We start from the raw sequence: 20,345 nt of genomic DNA, 5'->3' as shown, positions 1-20,345 counted from the left end.
GGCAGGGGATTAGACCCCCATCGTTTTTAAGTTGGGCCTAAAGTTGACTCCAGATTTGTGACTCATGAAGGGAGAGTCAGTTTTAATATAGATATGCTTTAAAAAGTAAAAATGGCTATTATTCTTAACAAGTTACATATTGGATATTATTCTTAAAAATGACTCATAAAATATCTTTTTAAGTACTTAAAGTCATGAATATGTTCTACTCTTTTACCTTTGCTTGAATGCAATTTTTCATTTTCCAGGAAAGGATACATTTTCTAACTAACCCCGTTAACCTAATTACTCATAAAGAAATACCCAAAATGTCCCTGACATCAGTACCTTCACAAAGAAATGTATCTATGCACATGCACGAGAGCATATTCCATTTAGATAATCAAAACTGTAATTTTTATTTAAAAGATTCCTCTCCATCCATGTAATTCCTAGCAGTAAAATCTATCAAAAGCGCTTAGAGTTTGCAAACACTAAAGCTCTACCTATGTTCTTATTTCCTCATTCACAACTTAAACTCAAAAGTATTAACTCTTAGGCTTAAAAGAATAACAGTATTCTGTTTGTTTAATGGTCTTTGTTTGATCTTAAATGGGGTTTGTAATGAAAATGCTTTCAATCTGAAGGGAACCTTTTATCCTATTCAGAATAATTATCTTGTAAGATTAAAATCACTGAGTCATACCTAATTAAGATTTATAATTTAGCATCATTCAGGTATATGATCTAAGAGAAAGAGTTTACAGTCTTAATTTCAATTTGAAATGGAACGGGAAAAGTGAATAAAAGGGAAATAAAACAGTTATTTGGGGCATAACAATGCACTATATTGCCACAGATTTACCCAGATTCCTTGTTTAATCCTTCCCAAGGCCAAACACGTATTGCGAAAAGCTAGCACTCTAAAGGCTAGGAGTAAGGTGGGAGAAGGGTTCTGATTTAAATTATACTATAGAATTTCTAGATCAGTTATGGAACACTAAAAAAAATGTGCTTGGTGGCTAACCACCTATCAAAATATTACAAATTTATCATGCCTTTGAGGCAAACAATTTCTAAACTGCAGGGTGAATTTATAATTAAACAGGACACTGTTCTAATAGTTATTTTGAAGCCTCCTTTCATTAAAGCACATATCAACTGAGAGAGCAATGCCTTGTTATTACACAGGGCAAAGCTTTCTCTTCTGAGAAGGTCTCATATATAGTATTTCTCTCCACAAAGTCTAACAAGGCATTCAAAATAAGTTCGATTTTTTTTTCTTCCTCAGAAATATCTTTAAAGCCCCCCACCCTCACCCCAGTCTTGGATTATAGAAAAGAATAGTTACTTTTCCGAGGTCTTTGATATTTCCTTTCCTGGCAGAGTCATCTGATGTGAGAAATACCTTTTGAAAATAAATGGTACAACTTCAAGTGCACTCAGATCCATTACTTGCTGGACATTCCATCGTATCTCAGTTTTGATTTGAAAAGGCCGCTTGACTTCAAAATTTAGTTTTAGGTATCTCGATATGATGCTTGATCTCATTGAGAAGTATCTTGGGAAGCAAGAGTGTAAACGTTTGGTCCACCCCTGGACATAGAATGTTCAAGCCCAAGGAGAAAGGAATCCTACCTGCTGACTATATTATTCAAGGGAAAAGGGGGCTATTTCAACCCAGGTTCAGAAACCAAGTTCACAATTTGAATATAACATACTGCAGTTAATGTTCCTGCATGAAGGAGTCATTGTGCCCCTTTAACACAGCTGTCACCATGTGTTTATGGAGCCACGATGCCACTTTCTAATGTCAAAATATCAATGCTGCTACTCTTATAACAAGGTAATTACTTTTGCGTTGGCCCCTTGTGTCTGAATGGCACTCAGTGAGCTGTGCTTTTATTTTTGAATGGTCGGGATTTTCTACATGTTTAGAGGATTTCGGATTCTACCTTAGAAATACTTATTTACTGTGGGCTTGACACTCAGGTAGGGTGGTGGTGGTACCTAGCAACAGAGAAACTTTCAGGCTCTTCCTGCACACCTTACTAAAATCCACCCCAGTCATTCTGAGCCTGTGAGCACATATTTAAGTATGTACCTGCCTGCGAGCAATGACAAAACACAGGGCTCCTTTTAAGAATCTCTGTACAGAAATTCATGGGCTATACATGGAGCACACATCAGGCAAAGGGCAACATGAGATAAAAGCAAATATTTCTGTCACACTAATTCATGTGCAGAAAGAGCAGAAGATACCTAATGGTCCATTTACCATTGATTCACTCAGTGACCATCAGTGTTTCTTTGGACAGAGGCACAGGGAACAACTGTGGGAGAGTCAGTCCCTTAAGCAGGAAACCCAGTGACTTGCATGGAGCTGGCCCTCAATGATAAAAGTTTGTGGGTTCTGAAGGCAGGGCTAGCTTCATTGCCCTGTGACCTGTACACACCCTCAGGGTCCCCCACACAAGGGCCCTGTGTTTGGTTTACTGCTCTGCTGTGGCTGTCTCGAATTTTTAATAAGTTTTGAACAAGGTGCCCCACATTTTATTTTTTGCACCAAGCCCCAGAAATTACGTGGCCAGCCCTGGGTGAAGGTGACAGTGCGTGTTGATGGTACAGATAATAAATCAAAAGAATAGCCAAAAGTTTACGGTTACATCTGGAAACCCATGGCTTCACATTACACTACTTTTAAAATTTTATTTTGAAGGTTACTGTTTCCATGAATAATACCTCCTCAGGAACCAAAGCAGGAAAGTAGAAGTCATTCATTCTCAGATGAGTTTACTATGGCATTTAATCAACTGTCAGTTGCTTAAAAAGCATCCAATTGACATAAGGCAAACATTACTTGAATCTGGGAAAAAAGAAAGACTTTTTTTTTTGGTAGATGAAGAAAATGCAGTTTCTGTTCTCTTGCCAGCAATACATCCACAAGTGGAGTGGAGTAAATACATTCATTACCAGCAGAAATCAAAACTCAAGAGAGGAACTGAGTAAAGTTGTTTTTGATACTAAGAAAACATTTTACCGGTATTTTACATTATATATTTTGCCGTAAGAAAATCTTTTTTGTAAGCTATAATATTGCTGATAAACTTTTTATAAAAGCCACTCTTGACTGAAAATGAGAACAAAAGTCTAATAAGAAGCAAATGTCCCAATGCTATAAAAAAATACTTTCTAAAAGAAAGATTTTCCCCACATAAAAATATGAATACTTAAGCTAGGTCACAGGGTAAAAAAAAAAAAAAAAAAGTTTAACCTTGGGCCTCCACAGGATAAACCACACGTACAACTTTTTAAATGCATTGGTCTCTAAAGTAATTGGAAGAGTAATAGTATAAATGTTCTCTGAAAGTCACAGTGGCTCAAATATAAGCAAACATAGCCATTTGTACATATATTTAACATAAAGACTTCTGATTTGAATTTCCTGCGTCTAATACCCGGAGACAACAGCCCACCATATGCAATGTTAAGAAGTGTCTATACTCAAGTAACAAGACAACAAACAGATTTGTTGCATAAAATATGTAAATATTATTAACAGGAAGTGCCATGTGATAGCTGATGTTTGGTTGGTTTCTGATCATCTATCTTTTCTGCCGCCTCAGTCTCCCTCCTAAGGCTCCCATCAACAGGTAGCAGAAGCATGTGCCGTGCTGAGGCAGAGTCCTGAGCAGGCATCCGTGGGGCTGCCCGAAGGAAACAGCAACCCACCTGCTTCTGATTTGCTGCAAACTTATCAGTACAATTTATTTTCACCGTATTCTTGCCTACTCCTTATTTCCACTATCTGCATTTCTTGGAGGGAGCATCTTTCAAGTAAAATTGCCATTTGAATGATAAGACCAAAAACCCCCAAAGATCAGTAATCAGCAATCATGTCCAAGCAGCTACGCTTGAAATTTCTACCATAAGTTAAGTGAAAAAGTTAATGATACAAATTCACATTTCGAAGAAAAGGAAAAAAATTACAAATTCCAACCATGATTTAAAGCACTTGCTAAATAAGCATTTGTTTTCAGTTTTTGAAAAGTGTTCATTTTTCATAGACAAAAAATTTAGCTATAATTGTGTGTGTGTGTGTGTGTGTGTGTGTGTGTGAGAGAGAGAGAGAGAGAGAGAGAGAGAGTTAATTGAAGATGGAAGCATTTTTTGGACTTGTAGAAGTACCCCAAATAATTTCTAAGTTCAACTGATTTTAATGAAACATTAGCCCTTATATGCCCCCCGAAGAAAGAGACAATTATAATAAGATTTTTTTTTTTAATTGAAGGAAAAAAATTGCATTGCTTTCTGTGCCATTTGTTTATTCTGGCTTTTCAATGACTTGAGATAAAAAAGCAGATATGCTGATTAATCAAGTCTTATCGATCAGTAGCATATGTCAATATATCACACAAATGTCTATAGAACAATTTCTCCCAATCAAAAATTTATAAATCAGTTTAAATTCCTGGTAATTAAATTTTAGCCCCACTACAATAAAGGTGGTACTTTATAAAAGTAGTATGCAAAATGTGTACTTAAGAATATACTGATAAAAGGCAAAACAGCAAACATTTCTATTAAGCAAGATTCTAAGAACAAACTGGAAAGTACACATCATAAAAGCCTGGAATTGTTTCAAATACACCTAGCAATTCTGCTGATTTCAGACTATTAAAACTGATTACTTAATTAGGCAATCATTCAAGGCATCTAAACATTCACAGACAAAAATAGGGAGTCATTAGCAGAGCCGTCTTCACCTTGAGATGAAAATTCTGAAAAATGTTGCAGACACATAAACTTTCGGGAATCTGTCCCCATGCATGAGCTAAGCAAAATATTAAAATCTAAAAGGTAACAAGCAAAGCTAAGGAGAAAAAGAATTTACCTCTAGTGATATCACTCATTTGTCTTTTCAAGTAGCTAATACCTTAAACAATCTTAGAAATGCCAAGTTATAACACAGATATTCTCTATCAATTCTTGGAAGTACTACTTTTCTCCACTGTGGTCATACTCTTATACTATCTAAGAGTAATTAATAAAATTTCTGCTCTCTTATATGTCTATCAGAAGTACCTGCCTACAAACAGGTTTTCAAAGTTCCTACCTAACATGAATAAAAACAACAAAAAGATTTTCTATTCATGGAAAACAAAACAAAACAAAACAAACAAACAAACAAAAAACCCCACAACTGAGTACTGGAACCTCAGCTACTGGAGTCTTTAATGTAACTAGAGAAAAAAAAATAATAATCTCTGTTTTCACTCAGTAGATACCAGAGATAATTTCAAGAATATCACTGATTCAGTATAGTCAGGAAAAAGAAAATATTCTGTCCCCCCTCCCCCAAAAAATGGTTCCTGAAATAATTGTAAGGAGACCCTATAAACTGTCTTTTTTAAGAGACGAGAAAAAGCAAGTCAACTCACACATACAGCTTCCAAACAGAAGTCTTACTCTCTTCCAGGAAAACAACAATGAGATTTTATTACCCTACTATGATTCTTTCATTTCGGACATGATTAATTAGCAAGTATTACACTTCCCAAAACTCTCACCACACTCTTTGTGGTCTATCAGCCTAGTTGCTGAGAGATCCATATGAAAGAGCAAGGAGCCAACAGCAGTATAAGACAAGTATCCAAAAACTATTTCAAAGGAACACTTCTCTCCTATCTTTGCCTCCCAAACTGAAGCAGGCTGCTTTTAACTGCTTTCACAAAAAAAATTTTTCTTAATTGGTTATTTTCTTAACAATACCTTTTAAAAGTTGAATAATGCATGCAACATATGCCGTATTCAAGAATACATGGCATGGTTTATTTGTTACCTACCTATATTTTCAGGCTGGAATTCCAAAAGACTTGAGTGAGTCCATGTGGTTTACACTGATAACCATCTACATGCACAATTAATAAACAATAAAGATGATGTGAGCAAGCATGTTTGGGGAAATGGCTTTTACAGAAAAACTGTTTCTTTCCCAAAGAAAAACTAACATGTCACACATAAAATAATGAGAGGAAACAGCAATAAAAACTAAAAGAGAGGATGAAAGAAGAAGGCAACTTTAAAATTTGAATGAATGAAAACTCTGATTCCCTGCATATTGTTCCAAAACACCCTCTCCAAATAATTTTCCCTTTAAAACGATCTATTTTCAAAATGTCCATGTGAACCAAGAAGCCAGCTATAACTGAACATACTATAAATACATATTTAACAACCATCAGTTTATAAAGGCTAGGGTTTCCTCTTCAACCTTTCAACTCTTATGTCCAAAAAACTTCACACATAGTACAGTACTAATAAATAGATCTTGTTGGTTCCAGGAAACATTTTTTTTTAATCTATTCTGGTCATAATATCCTTGCTTTTTTTCTGTTGTATTAAATTTAGGATCAAAAACATCAAAGCAGCTTCCACCTCGGACCTAACTTTTAGAGAATCAATGTGACAAGGCAGTCCCTGATAGATGTTTCTCTTGATAAACGACTTGTTCAAAAGAGACATTGTAGCTTTCATTTCCTGACCACAACACACTTTTAATTTGCAACAGCAGAGCTGCCAGAGTGAGAGCACTTGCCCACTTTCCAGCCTTTTAGGTTTGTAGTTCTGGTTCCTTTAGGCCACGCGTTTGAGACAAACAAAATCTAAAAATAATCAGAGTGATAGAATTACAGAATAGGAACCATTAATGCTATTTTATACATATACACTAGTGTCTACTTATATATATATATATATATATATATATATATATATGAATACAAATATAAATATATATATAAACTTTTCCTCCCCAGAATTCTAGTGTGTGATAAGGCTCCTGAGTGACCGTCATTTGCACAACAAGCATTTAAACACAGAGAAATAAATTATGTGACTATTATTTAATAGTAAGCAGAGACAGAGGAGGGGGCAATTTACACACTTAAATCTGCTGTTAAATGTCATGAATTATATGATTGCCTACCCCAACATGTTTTTTACATATTATTGCAATGATTATTATTACTACTACCTAGAAATCACATTTAAGTATCAATACGGTGAACAGTCAAACCATCCAATTTCTGCTCTCAGCACATTGTCCGAGCTCCGATTTAAAATTTATAAATGTAATATCCTCCTCATCACAGGCAGCAGCCCAATCTGCTCTGAATATATATTACAGCTTTAACATCACAGAGGGAAATCGCCCATCTGGCAATCCCATTCGCTCCAACAGCTCCGGGGGAAAAAGAGCTGTGCTCTCTCCTCCTTAAAACATTTCTCAGGGCAAATTATGTGCATCTAAAATAAACAGTCTTCTTATTGATCGCTTCAAAGTCAACAAGTTCCAAATGCAAAATTCAAATCCTTTTCTATCGTGTGAGAGCAGTGTGTGTTTAGCTCAATAGTCACCAGAGTCCAACCAAAAGTGTGTGTCGCGCAGCGGCTCCAGTAGTGCCTTTCCTTGTATTCACATTTGTGTTATGAGAGAGCAGTAACCACGGCCACATTACAGACCCCTGGCAGCTTTGCCCCACTGCTATTTCTTTCTTTCACATTCTCCCTTTCCTTCTCTCTCTTTCCAGGGTGAATGCATGGTGGTAGGGTAAATGTACCCCCAAAAAACAAAACAAAACAAACAAACAAACAAAAAACCCCCACACACACAAAAAACAACAAAAACCCAAACCAGTATAAAGTGGATATATCCTGTGGTTATGCAAAATACTTTTAACATCTTTTTGTTGTTGTTCCCTCTTAGTCTTAATTGAATATCATAAAGTATACACAGGGCACTGTCACAAGAGCTATTGAAAACCCCCTCTCACTCCATTTATCTGACCTTTTTTTTTTTTTTTTGTGAAGAAAGAGGAAAGAGCGATTTCAAACAAAGTCAATTTCAGTGCTTGATTATTTAATTCTGTCACAGGTTAAAAGTAAAAAGCGCTGACAGGCAGACAAGTGAATGGCAAGGAAAAAAAAAAACCTACCACTGTTTCTTAAAAGGCATTAAAGACTTAAAGCAATCAAAATATATATTTTTTTATTTTTATGTAAAAGACACCCCTTCGCTCACTCACCCAAAAAAACACACTCAGAAGAACTGATTACTCCACAAAGTGTAATCATCCAGAGAGCAGATAGTCAAATTGCATTAATAGGTTGAGAAAAAAAAATTTTTCATCCAATTTTGTGTGTGTACATACATATATATATATTTATATATACTTTCATTAGTAAGCAGTCTTTCCCCACACTCCCGCCCTCTCCCCTCTCCACCCAGCCTCCTCCCCAAAAAACCCCACACTGAGTTTAACTAATTTACATACCATTTGACTTCAGTGGTTATATAGTGCATTACTAGTAACATGCAACTTTGGGATTACCGCTAAAACAGACAAAAGTGGACTCCAGTAATCTATTAATCAAAACTGAAATATAAACAAGTGATAGCAAAAGCAAACAAGCATTTTGACAGATTAAAATATACATATATCTATTTAAAGGAATTATATATCATGAGCGTCTGCTTCCCAAGGAGAGTCTTCAATGGTTTTTATCATGCTATTTAATTTGTCTTTCCTATTTAGATGCAAAGGAAGTAAATTCCAAAACTGACATACCATAAACACTGGTGCTACTGATCATTTCTTGCTGGCAGCACAAAAAGCTGAATTGGATTTCTCACAAGCAGGAATTCCAAAGGTTGCTTTTCATTAAAGCCACTTTTCCTCTCAGCTATCAAATGTCACTGCCTTGAAACGTGGGCCCTTTCGTCAGGTATTCATTTAACCTACATGCATATAATTAAGGGGGAAAGCAACATCAACAAAAAGGGGATCTCAGATCACAGGAGAAGAAAGAAAGGAAAAAAAGCACATGACCAGGAATGCAAGTCCATGTCAATTTCACTCACTCCCATTGAAACTAACAAGAGCTCCGGGGAGGACGGTAATAGGATCAGTGGATTGTATATACCATTAAATTATACATCTTTCTCTCCCGTTCCTTGCCAACAATACGCCCACCACGCTGTACCCCCTCCAAGATGATGTGCTTACATTTTTCTGCAACCGATCTTCTGACATTTTCACGTTCCCCCAGCCACGAGACTGTAATTTAACCTCAACTTTTTGTGTGTGCAAGATTCTTATTTACACTTCTTATTTACTTAGAAGTTAGTTCCCGAAGAAAGTCTAGCCCCACCCTATGGCTCCGCTTTCTTATATTTTTTATTTTTGAAGTAAAAAGATAGTAATAAGTTAAGCTCAATATAGCGGAAAACGAGATTCTTGCTATCGCGAACTCTTAATCCAATACTATTGTTACAATGATTAAGCAGCAAAAATATGCATTATAATGTTTCAGGGCTACTTTGTACTGAAAAATTAGACAGCAGGTTGGCGTACAGAATAGAAGCGAATGCAAATTAAATTTAATGTTTACGGCACTACTGGAAGATCTCTTTTTATTACGGGTCTTGCATTTGTTTATATTCTTAAAAAATAAAACAAGTAGAAACAAAAACAAATTTAAACAGATGGTAGAAAACTACGAAGCTCCTCTTACCTGAACGCGCGGAGCGAAAACCCGATAGGTTAGCGTAGCATCGATTCGACGTGTTTGCTGATGAATGGAAGCTAGGGTTAAGTGAAGGTGCCTATGATTTGAAATCATTCCAAGTTTTTGAAGGGAAGACGGACTGCAGCCTCTGCCATGTTGGAATTTCAAACCCAAAACAGCTGCTTGGAAGGAGCCAGCATGCCAGAGGCTGGGCGCAGGCGCAGAGCGCCGCCGAGCCAAATTCAAATCACTTTCACACTAAGAGCCAAAGATCAGTTTTCAAAGGAGAGAGGGAGAAAGAGACGGAGGCTGCGGAGAGGGAGAGAAGACGGGAGGCAGTGGCGAGAGGCGGGCAGTGGAGAGAGACGGGCAGCGGGAGGACCGGGAGGGAGAGGGAGAGACGCACGGAGCCCGCGGAGCTGGAGGGGGAGAAAGGGAGGCGGGAGGCGAGCGGGCGAGCGAGCGAGAGACGCGCCAGAGATTCATGGGCAGGGAGGGCTCAATGGCCGCGCCGCGCTGGCCGGCCAGCCGCTCGGGTCATGTTACACGGCCGGGGCCGCGGCGGCCGCCCAGCCTTGCCGACGCGCTCACGCGGCCCGGAGGGGGCCCCGAGGTCATGATTACGCGCGCAGGGACGCGGAGCTCTCCCTGCCCGCACTCCCGGGCGGCCCAGCCTGGGGAAAGGGGAGCAATGCCTTGGGGTGGAGGGGGGAAGTGGTGGTGGGGGGGAAGGGGCCTTTCTTTCCCACGCGTGACCAGCCGGCCCCTGCGCGCCCCAGCCAGCCTGGGAGGGCCCGGGACAGGGCTGCGCGGCTCTCGCGCCCGCGGGCCCCTCCCTGCGGGCTCCCGGCCCTCTCGACAGCTGCGGCCAGTCCACCCTTCCCCACCCCCCAAGACTCCGCACACTGGACAGGATCTGGCCCCGAGAAGCCAGAACCTCACCCGCACTCTCCCCTGGGCCCCCAGCACCAGCCAGAAAACGACTTTATCTGCTAAGAAGAGGCAACTTCGGGGGGGAAATCCAAATTAAGCCGGTTCGCCTCCCCCGCCTCCTTGTGAATAAATAAAATCATAAGTGTCTAGGTGTGCGGTCCACTCTCGCGCTTCCCTGGTTCCCCTCCCTACCTCCCCCAGGCGGCTTGGGCCGGGGAAAGCAGCGCCTGGGGGCCCCCGGTGCGGGCTGCTGGTGCGCCAGCATAGACGTTAGCCTCATGCTTTCCCAACCCCCTTCTATGGAGCAAGCCGGGGACCCAGGAGTGGGAAGAGAGTAGGGGCTTTGTGGTGCTGGGAGCTGAGGAAGAATGAAATGTGCAGTTGAGTGTGTTGCTCGCATCCCAGGGAGCAATGCAGTGCTGATTGTCTGTTGCTGAGATAGCCTTTTGTTCGGAACATAAGGTTTAAGAAACACACACACGTTTTCTGGGGTCTCTTGTTAGATGTAAATGTGCTGCATCCAGACGCTTACTATGCAGTGTAAGCTCAGTTGGTTTACTAATCACCCCGCCCCACCCCCAAACAACCAGGATCATTTGAATGGGAACCTCATTCAGACTTCTAGGCTGCGAGGATTGCCTTCAACCTATTTCATTCTAGACTAGCCAACCATCCAACTGAGATAATAAAGCAAACAATAACATTTGATCATGATGTCTACGAGATAATGTGCTCGGCAAAGTTCTTTAGGAATTGTAATGAGCAAGAGAGTGAGTGAGGTAATAAATTTCTCTTCGTTTTCATTAAATATGACTTTAATAGATAAATGTTAAGTTTATACTTTGGCCTGGTGGACATCCAGTCCGCTCCATTTCAACTAAGCTAAGAATGAAAGATGCAAATTATATATTCCACCAGGAGCCCATGAAGCTGAGAATGTTACCTTTGAAGGTTGGGAAGGAAAATAGACTTGTTTAGTACTGACCCTCCTTATAACGGAAGCATTTCTTCCTGCTTCTCTGCCATAGATTTAATAGACTAAATTGCAGCTCTCCAGATGATGAAATGCAGCTTTTAAAAGATACCACATATATACTTTGAAATTAATTTCATTCTCCTTTCATGATTTTCTTACCTGTGAATGGATAGCCCTCGAACAGATGCATTTAGCTAACACAATGAGAAAGAAAAATTATTTTAGTTAAATCTAAGCAGATGACAGAATTTAAAAGACAAAACAAAGTGATTCAAGATCTTACCAAATATTTCTAAAGAATGAGATTTCTATGTGGAATGGATTTGACCTTTCTGTGCATTTTTTTAAACCAGGCTTCAAAATAAAACAGAAGAACTTTATTCTGATGTAACAGAGAACACTAGAGCCCCTTTAGTTATGTTTTACAAGATAGCTTTGAAAACGATATTATGAGAAGTTGCCCATTGGATTTCACCACAAAGAAATAAGTGTGGAAAAATATCTATGGGTCACTGTTGGATTGAGTACAGATGAATTAAAAAACAACAACTGTGAAGAACTTAAAATTTCAGTTATTGCCCATTTGGAGAATGGCGACGAGAAGTCCTCTGGACACACAGCAGATGCTCTGTGCAATTCAAGCAAAGTGGCTCTGTCCTTGTTTGTTAAAAAAGTTCAAAGCTCATCAGCCTTTAACACTAAATTCCTCATATTGAATTTACAGTTTCTTATGTAAACCAAAATGTCAAATAAAATATATATGATGGAATATTCACTGAGTTAAAAAAATATGTTATGTACAGATATATATATGTGTATATATATGTATATATATTCATGATCAACTTAAATTCATTTTCAATTTCTAAAACAAAGTAAGCACTACTTTTAAAAAGGGGCAGGAAAAAGTGTGGTTAGCGGGAGTTTATTAATAGGTAAGTAATACCTTTTCCAACTCCTTTGTATATTCATTTGAAATACAGACTATAGAATTTGTCATTCAACATATAAATGAATATAATTAACTTTGGAATCAAAGAAAAGCAAGCTATTCAAAAGAACACTGCATGTATTTACACAGCATTTCAAAACTCTCCAAAATTACATATACTCCAGGAAAAAATGTTTACATAATAAAATATATATTATGCGATTTGCATCACTAATAAGATCCATTATGGAGTTTGTCACCCCACTATTTCTACCTTTTTTTTTTTTTAAGTATGGATAAAGGTTGCTTTTCTCCAATTACTTTTTTTGCAAAGGAAGATGAAATTTGACTTTTTTTCCCCCCAAAAGATGCATTCTTTGTAAAATTAGCACAATATTTATGTTTTTTGTTGTTTTAACAAAACCAGCTTTAATGATGTGATATGATTAACATTTTAATAGTCACCATATTCTAGCCACATTTATTTTTAAAACTTTTATTCAAAAGAAATGTTTCTGGTCGTAACTGACATCCATCTCTACAATGTTCTTTATGAAACTTTTCTTGTGATGACACGAAGAGGAGAAATTGAGTCTTTAAAGAAAGTGCACTGGCTAATCAAGAAAACACTTAATTCAGTGAAAAACTGATCAGGCTAGTTTTTTCCCACTGCTGTAAGCCTGATGTTTCTTTCTTTCTTTTTTAATTTTAATTTGTTTTTAATGTAAAAAAGACAAATATAATGAATTTCTAACACATAGTGTATTCTGATGTGGGCTTTGTAAGAAAACTAAAGAAAAATAAGCATCACTGTTCTTTTTTTCCTTCAGGAAGAGTGTGTGTGTGTGTGTGTGTGTGTGTGTGTGTGTGAGTACACTACACGCATGCACACATGTTCCTCTCAAGCTAATTCAGAGAGGAAAGTTTCTTCTACTTTTGTGTTCTTATTCTCAGGACACATATAAGCAACAACAACTAAAGTAAACGGTAAGGAAATAAGCAAGGTGATACAAAATGCGATTGTACAGATGACCATATTCTTGTCTGCCTGGACTAAGGTTAGACACAGAGATGTACACATAGGTAATGGGAGAAGAAAAGAGAAGGACAAGATGGGAGTAGACAGAGAGCACCGAAAACATAAGAAGATGAGGGCAACAAGATGGTTTGTTTGTTTGTTTTTATTTGTTTTTTTAAAGATTTTATTTATTTATTTGACAGACAGAGATCACAAGTAGGCAGAGAGGGAGGCAGAGAGAGAGAGAAGGAAGCAGGCTCCCTGCTGAGCAGAGAGCCAGATATGGGACTCGATCCCAGGACCCTGAGATCATGACCTGAGCCGAAGGCAGCGGCTTAACCCACTGAGCCACCCAGGCGCCCCGAGGGTAACAAGATGTTTTAAAGACAAAAATAAGTTTGGGGTGCTATAATGTTGAGTTTTTCATGAAATAGGAAACACAATTCAATTTAATTGATACCTTTTGCTGTTTAGTTTCAAACTCAATTATTTTAATGAAACATTAAACTAGTCATATCTTCTTCCACACTATTGTGTTTCCAAAATATTCCAGGACTTACTAGCTGTTAGACCTACACGTTTTTTTCATATTGCTCACAAAATCTAAAGTAGCTCTTACAAAAATGCAATTACTGGTATGGTTTTTTTTTAATGTTTGCATAAAATTGCAGTTTAGTTTAAGGATCTTTATTTGTACTTCAACTAAGAATACTACAAAATTCTTATGCTCCTTCCTCTTCCCCGACCCTGCCAAAAAAACTAGTGAAGACCTTGACCTCATTTTAGTAAAAGTACTCAATTTGTTAGAATTACATTCGAATACAGGTACTGTCAAAGGGTATTAGAGTGGTCTGTATATCTCCTCAGTGACCTAACCCTATAGTGGAGAGACAACTCGAAAATCCTGTGAGAGGTTCACTTGAGATGTTTTCTTGGTTAAGCAAAAGTGTTTTCTTCTAATAATCTGAGGATTGCACATTTTCATTCACTCTTGAACTTGTAGTAGTGTTCATATATTTGCTGCAGCCTCTGCCTGATTCTGTATGATCCTCAGTTGCATTTAGAAAGTACACATAGTACTGAACACTTAACTGTGGTTACAAGTATTGCACTAAAAATTGCAGAAGATTTAAAGGAAACTGACATGAACGTTTTATGGATAAAGCCAGATAAATATAGTTCAAAGTGAATAAGTGACTCACAAAGGGGTCTGTCTAGAGGAAGATACGGGTTCTTTCATGAAGGAGAGAACCGTTTTCCTGGTCTTTGTAGTCTCAATCTTTAAGCTCCAATACAACAAACCGCTTGTAGTCTGCAGCCTGTGTCCGCCATGTTGTCTGTCCCTTCTGTGCCTTGTTATCCACTGTGCCCTCTGGCTTCCCCTCCTCTTCTGTGGGCTACCTCCCTCAGACTCTCAGCACTTACCTCCCGCAAGAAGACTTCCCAACCTTCCTGGGTTGGAGCGGGGGCACTTCAGCCTGTCTCCCCTGGGCTCTTCTCAGACTACATCCCTCTCTTTCTCTCTGCACTTTGACATTGTGTTTTGAGTATCTTTTTGTTGGGCCCTCCGTTAGATTGTAAAGCTCCCTGAGGGCAGGCGATGTGATAATTTCCAGCTTTGGTTTCAGTTTTCTATCTCTGCCCCCACCACAGTGCTTAAAATGGTGACAATCCCCAATAAAGGTTTATTGAGGAAATTAGTGAACTGAAGTGTAGAGGCAGTAGGCATGGACAAAGGCGGTGAGGAAGGAAATCAGGAGAGCCTCTGCAGGAAACAGCACTTAACCTCGTTGGGTTGCAGCTTTGCTCTACACAGGCATGAAGGGGAAAAGTGAGAACTGGGGATATACTGTGAAGGAACTTCTTTTGTTCCTTGGGTGAGAGGTCTGCGTTTCAGTAGGTGGGTCACAGGAAGCTCTGGAAGGTTTCTAAGCGAGAGATTTATGTGGTCTGAGACCTGCTTTAAGAAGACATAGCTAATAGAACTGGAAACAAGGAGACCGGCTGGGGAGTGATTGCAATGGTCTATCATTTTCTGGTCCCTCAAACTGTCAATCCTTCTTGTAGAGTTTGGTGATATGCTTCCTTGCCTTTTTTATAGATGGGTTATCTTTATTGATTGCTCAAATACTGCACGTTCATTTTGTAATATTACAAAATGTCAGTGTGTTTAAAGGCATTCATTTAATGTCAGAGATATAAAAGGGGACAATACATTGGAATCGAGTGGGTTTTTTTTCCTCTGTCCAATGTATTCTTTCTATAGTCTTCTCGTTATTTGGCCTCCCTTCCCCCCCCACCCACCTCCCAGCCACCATCACTTTACAGTTAGTTGCACTCAGGCTGTGCTATTAGCTTAGCAAGTAGTTCATCTGCAAGAGAAGTAATGTCTGAAGACAAGAAAAGTTCCTCCATGCAGTATGTTTGAGCAAGCAAAATAAGCAAAGTGAATTTGGTTTTGATATCCTGAGTAAAAATATAGATGCACATTTTCTTCATTTAAAGTATATTAAAGTTTCCTAAACAGGATTTTTAATTCATTTAAAACGGCATTAGGTTAGGTGGGCTGTTGGTGCTTTGAATTAATGTGCAAGCTGTTAATCTCCATAGACCTGGATTTAAAATTAGACAAAGCAATAATTAGTTTGGCACCATCATTTCACTACCCAGAGGGTAATAATGTAGGTCATAAAATACTACAGCCTGGCACAAGTTTTTTTTTGTACAAAACAAGGATCTAGTATTAGGTGGTGTGAAAAAAAAAAAAAAAAGATTGTCACTGGGAAGTACAATGGCTTAGCTTTTGATGTATGTCCCACTATTCCGAAAGAGACCTAAATTCAGAAATTCTTATCAGGTTTTCCTGTTTAAGGTGAGTCTTTCCCTCCTAAGTGCCACAAAGAAATCTTCATTGCCTTTCTCCATAGCTGGCGGGATTTTTTTTTTTTCCTGTAACATTTTTCCACACAGCATTTGTGTATTTCGTTACAGAATTAAGATTTTAATTCTCACTGTGCTTTTATTTTGCTGTAGTTATTTTCCCCACCAGTTTGCCATTTTGTTAAATTATAAAATTGGCATACTGTAAACATTTTTTAAAATATAAAAGTGTTGCATTCAGGGAAGTGCTTACCATACATAACTTGATTTGTTTTCATGGCAAATGACTACTGGCAATATCAATAATTCAAGAACAGAAACAATGAAAATACAGAAGAATTGCATTTGGATACTTCTTCCTGTCAATCATATTTGCCAGATTCCTATTTGAACACACTGAAAATGAGGAAGACATCAGATCTAGCCTTAAGTCTGAGTAATAGTTTTCTATTTCCTTACACTGCTCACCCCAACTGAGCTTTTAAAGCACAGGTATTTTGGGTGTCTCTGTGTAGCTTAATATTTCAAGCTATGGAAATAATGTTTTAATATTGCATTGAAAATATATTTCATGCAATATACATTTACAGGCTTTCTATTTTACATAAAGCAATACGCAAGCACCTGTGTGTATCTATAGAGAGTATTCAATGTATTAGATGAGTACATTCACAAATCATTTAAGTTGAGCTTTTCAAGTGATGTGAGCTACTGATACAAACTTGCTAATGATAATTATAGAACTGATGCTGATTTAGTCATTTCAAAAAAGCCACGGAGGCATAATTAGTGTCTGAATGGCCTCAATATTGCATTATTAGGAGGCTAGGGTGAAACTTGAAATGAGAACATCAAGGCTGGTAACAGAAAAGAAAACATGAAATACATACATAATTCATTCCGAGATATTATAAAGGTTTATAACCAGAAACAATAATTTGCAGAAAGCATCTCATGTACTAGAGCCAACTGCAATCATTTGGTCAACCTGTTAAAGATCAAATAGTATATTCTTAGCTATTCTCAGTGGTGTCTTTGTAATAAAGTAGCAGCAAACAGACACTGTTTGCTTCTGGTCACTTTTAAAGAATGTTCAGTTTATCAGTAGGGACTTTAATCTCAACCTTAATAGAGTACAAAAGCAGCCTTGTTCCTGTGCTTCTCTCCTTAAGGCCACGAGCCATGTGCATTTTTTAAATTCAAAAGAAGAAAAATAAAATTCTTCTTCCGAGAACCCTAAATACTGTGTTTTTCCTCCTAAATAGTAATTTTCATTCACCTTTCCTTTTTTCACACTTTTTTTCTCCTCCTTCTTTTTTTCTTTTTTTCCTGGTACATAAATGCTCCACCATACTTTATAGTCATCACTGGAGTGAAGACATGCAGAATATCTATGAAGAATCCCCTACGTTGGACCCCTGCCAGGCCAGCCATTATCAAGTGACCTGGCATGCTGGTTGACTAGAGCATTCTAACACAAAAGCACCCCTTTTTTTGGTACTCTCTCCTGTTAGGGGGCAACAGATGTAAAGAATGACTCCCATAACATGTAAAGCCAAGATAGAGACTGTAACTTAGTCACTCTTTCTCATTAGCATAGTTGTACAGATAATCAGACAAAAGCATCTTTAAACTGAATGTGTTTGCTATCTCAGGTGTCTCCTTCCAAGGCGGTTGCCATTGCTATTACTAGTTTCCAAAAATGGTAAGTTTGGATTGTACTGCATAGGAGAAATCTGGGCTGTAGTTTAATAATTACCATCACTAAGTATAAATATTATCTTTTGTTTTCCAGTGAGGTCTGATACCCATGAAATGATCAGAGTTTCAACTCTCTGGGTGAAGGAGGGTGAAGAGAAGCAGAGGTAAACCAGGATGTGAGTTATGGAAGAGTGGAAAGAATGACCCCTTGGGGGGGGTGCAGGGGTATTATGTGGATTAAATATGGTTGAGAAGAGCAGACTATGTTCTGGTCAAGTATTAGAGCCAATTCACTTACTAAAAACAATCAAGTTCATGCATTTACTCCCATCTTTCCACCCTCTCACAGTCATCAGTAAACACTGAATATTTACTATGTCCTTGGTGAGTTCAGTCACTGACTTGCAGTCCCATAGTGCGACAGCCGGGAATACCAGAAAGCTGTTTTCATTTGTTTGCTTGTTGGTTTGTTTTTATACTTCCTGCTTGCTAACTTCAAGAAGTTATAGAGCCTTTCTATCCTACCGTTTCCATACTGATGGTTAGAGTAGCCAAATTCATGACTGTCAGTAAGGATGTTCTGGGCTGCAAACAAAAGAAGGAACCACTGAGTGCAGCGTCAATGCTAAGGAATTTATTGGCCCCCAGTAGAAATTTGTGAGTAAGGCCGTTCTCAGTTTCCACTCTACTATCTTGAACGTTTTAGTGCCATTTCCTCTATAGTGTACGTGCACCAGCTTCAGACATCACTAGAGAAGAGACTACATACAGGGAAGAAGAGTGTTGTTCTCCATGTCTCTTCCTGTCTAGGGAAGACACTTTCCCAGAAGCCATTAGGGGATTTACTCTTACCCATTACTGGGCCCCATTTTTGTGTTTAAACATGATGAATATGGGGGGTGGGGGAAAGCCCCTAGGACTGGCTGAGATCAATCATAAATCAGTTCCTGTGCTGAGAAAGGGTCACCTATGGATAAGCATGCAAGTAAATTTGAAATTCTCTCATTAAGAAAGAAGGAGCAGAGGTGGTGGTAGAGGCGGAATTTATAAAATGGTTTGTAGGACCGCCATTCTGTATAATGCATAAATCCCCTTTTTACCACCGTTGCTTTGAATGGTGCCCCCTGGAGTTGTTGTGCAGTATAGCTGAAGTGTTTGCACATTACAAGCTGTTCATGAACCACAGAGAGAGTCTGTTTTACTTGTCATACCCTGTAGCCCAGCTATATGGCTATGAGTCAGTTTCTTATGATCTGATTTATATCCTTATTTTTAGAGCCTGCTTTTCCTAAGTTTCAAAGGCTCATAGTACAGGTATGCGGTCATCATTTCAGGAGTGATCAGGGGCCTGGGATGTGGAAACTATTATTCTGAACATTAATTAAGACAGTCAAATGCTTTCCAACTGAAGTAGATAATAGAGATGCTGATTGGCTAAATATGCTAATAAAATTAGTGAAATATCAACTTTCTTTAAAAATTTAAAGTAATAAATCTTCTGGTCTGGCACATGACAGACCCTCAATAAATACTTATCGAATGAGTCAATGAATGGAGTTAAGTCTGCCAAAGAGACAACAAAAGAGGTAAAAATTAAGGTACTTCTTGATAGTCCAACTTGTTATTCTTAGCACCTGGGGATAAGAGGGAATGAAAAAACACAATAGAAAAGATTTGGGGTAGACACTGGTGCATCAGCAAAGAAGCAAAACATTGGGCCTTTACAATTTCCATTAAGGAATCTGGGGATTTTACTTATTTATTTTTAACTTTTTAAATTTTTTTGGAATCTGGGGATATTAAAGAAAGACTTAACTTTCACCTATGATGACAAAGTACAGATAATGACCTGAGACATAAAATGTCATCCCATTATATTGACAAACAATGAGAAAAATAATGACAGCTTTTACTTGGAATAATTTTCTATAGGATCATGATCAATGTTTACCATCCAGAAGGAAGGGAAGGGGAGGGGGAGGGAAGGCGGGAGGCAGGGAAGGCAGAGTATCAATATCGAATCATGGAAAATGCATAGAGACATGACTTCAACTCTAAGAAATGCCCACCTACAAATCAATTTCAAAAATGAAAACTATTCTTTTAATTTTTAAAACTAAACATTTGAGCGTGGTACTCATGTCAGATCCTGGGATACCGGCTATGTGTGTCTCTCTGCTGCCACTACCATGGCAACGTTTCTCCTTCTTCCCCTTTCCATTTTTTTCCTGCAGTAGTCTTGAATGTTATCTATTTGTAGAATTAAACATGCATTAAATCTACTTTTATGTTAATAATAGACTGGTGTTGGCTGTGGTGTCATAGTGGAGGTAGTATTGCAGAACAACAATATATAG

The 20,345-nt window shown here is 38.3% G+C and overlaps 1 protein-coding gene across 2 annotated transcripts in view; it reads right to left on the bottom strand.

Moving 5' to 3' along the window:
* FIGN (fidgetin, microtubule severing factor) overlaps positions 1-10,103 on the bottom strand; it is a 129,674-nt gene extending 119,571 nt beyond the window's left edge. Inside the window, exons 1-2 of one of the 2 annotated variants that reach the window (XM_082691244.1) lie at positions 9,556-10,102; positions 8,610-8,779 (exon numbers count right to left, since the gene is read on the bottom strand). In XM_082691244.1, coding sequence (XP_082547370.1) covers positions 8,610-8,634 — 25 coding nt within the window. In that variant the 5' untranslated portion in view covers positions 8,635-8,779; positions 9,556-10,102. Of the gene's footprint in view, positions 1-8,609; positions 8,780-9,555 lie in introns of both variants that reach the window. The other variant, XM_082691245.1, reaches the window with a different exon arrangement.
* Between the last annotated feature and the right edge of the window lie 10,242 nt (positions 10,104-20,345).

The sequence above is a fragment of the Mustela nivalis genome (genome assembly GCF_964662115.1).
Source record: "Mustela nivalis genome assembly, chromosome: 11".
Taxonomy (NCBI): domain Eukaryota; kingdom Metazoa; phylum Chordata; class Mammalia; order Carnivora; family Mustelidae; genus Mustela; species Mustela nivalis.
The sequence above is the reverse complement of the archived record's forward strand: the minus strand, read 5'-3'. Positions and strand labels throughout refer to the sequence as shown.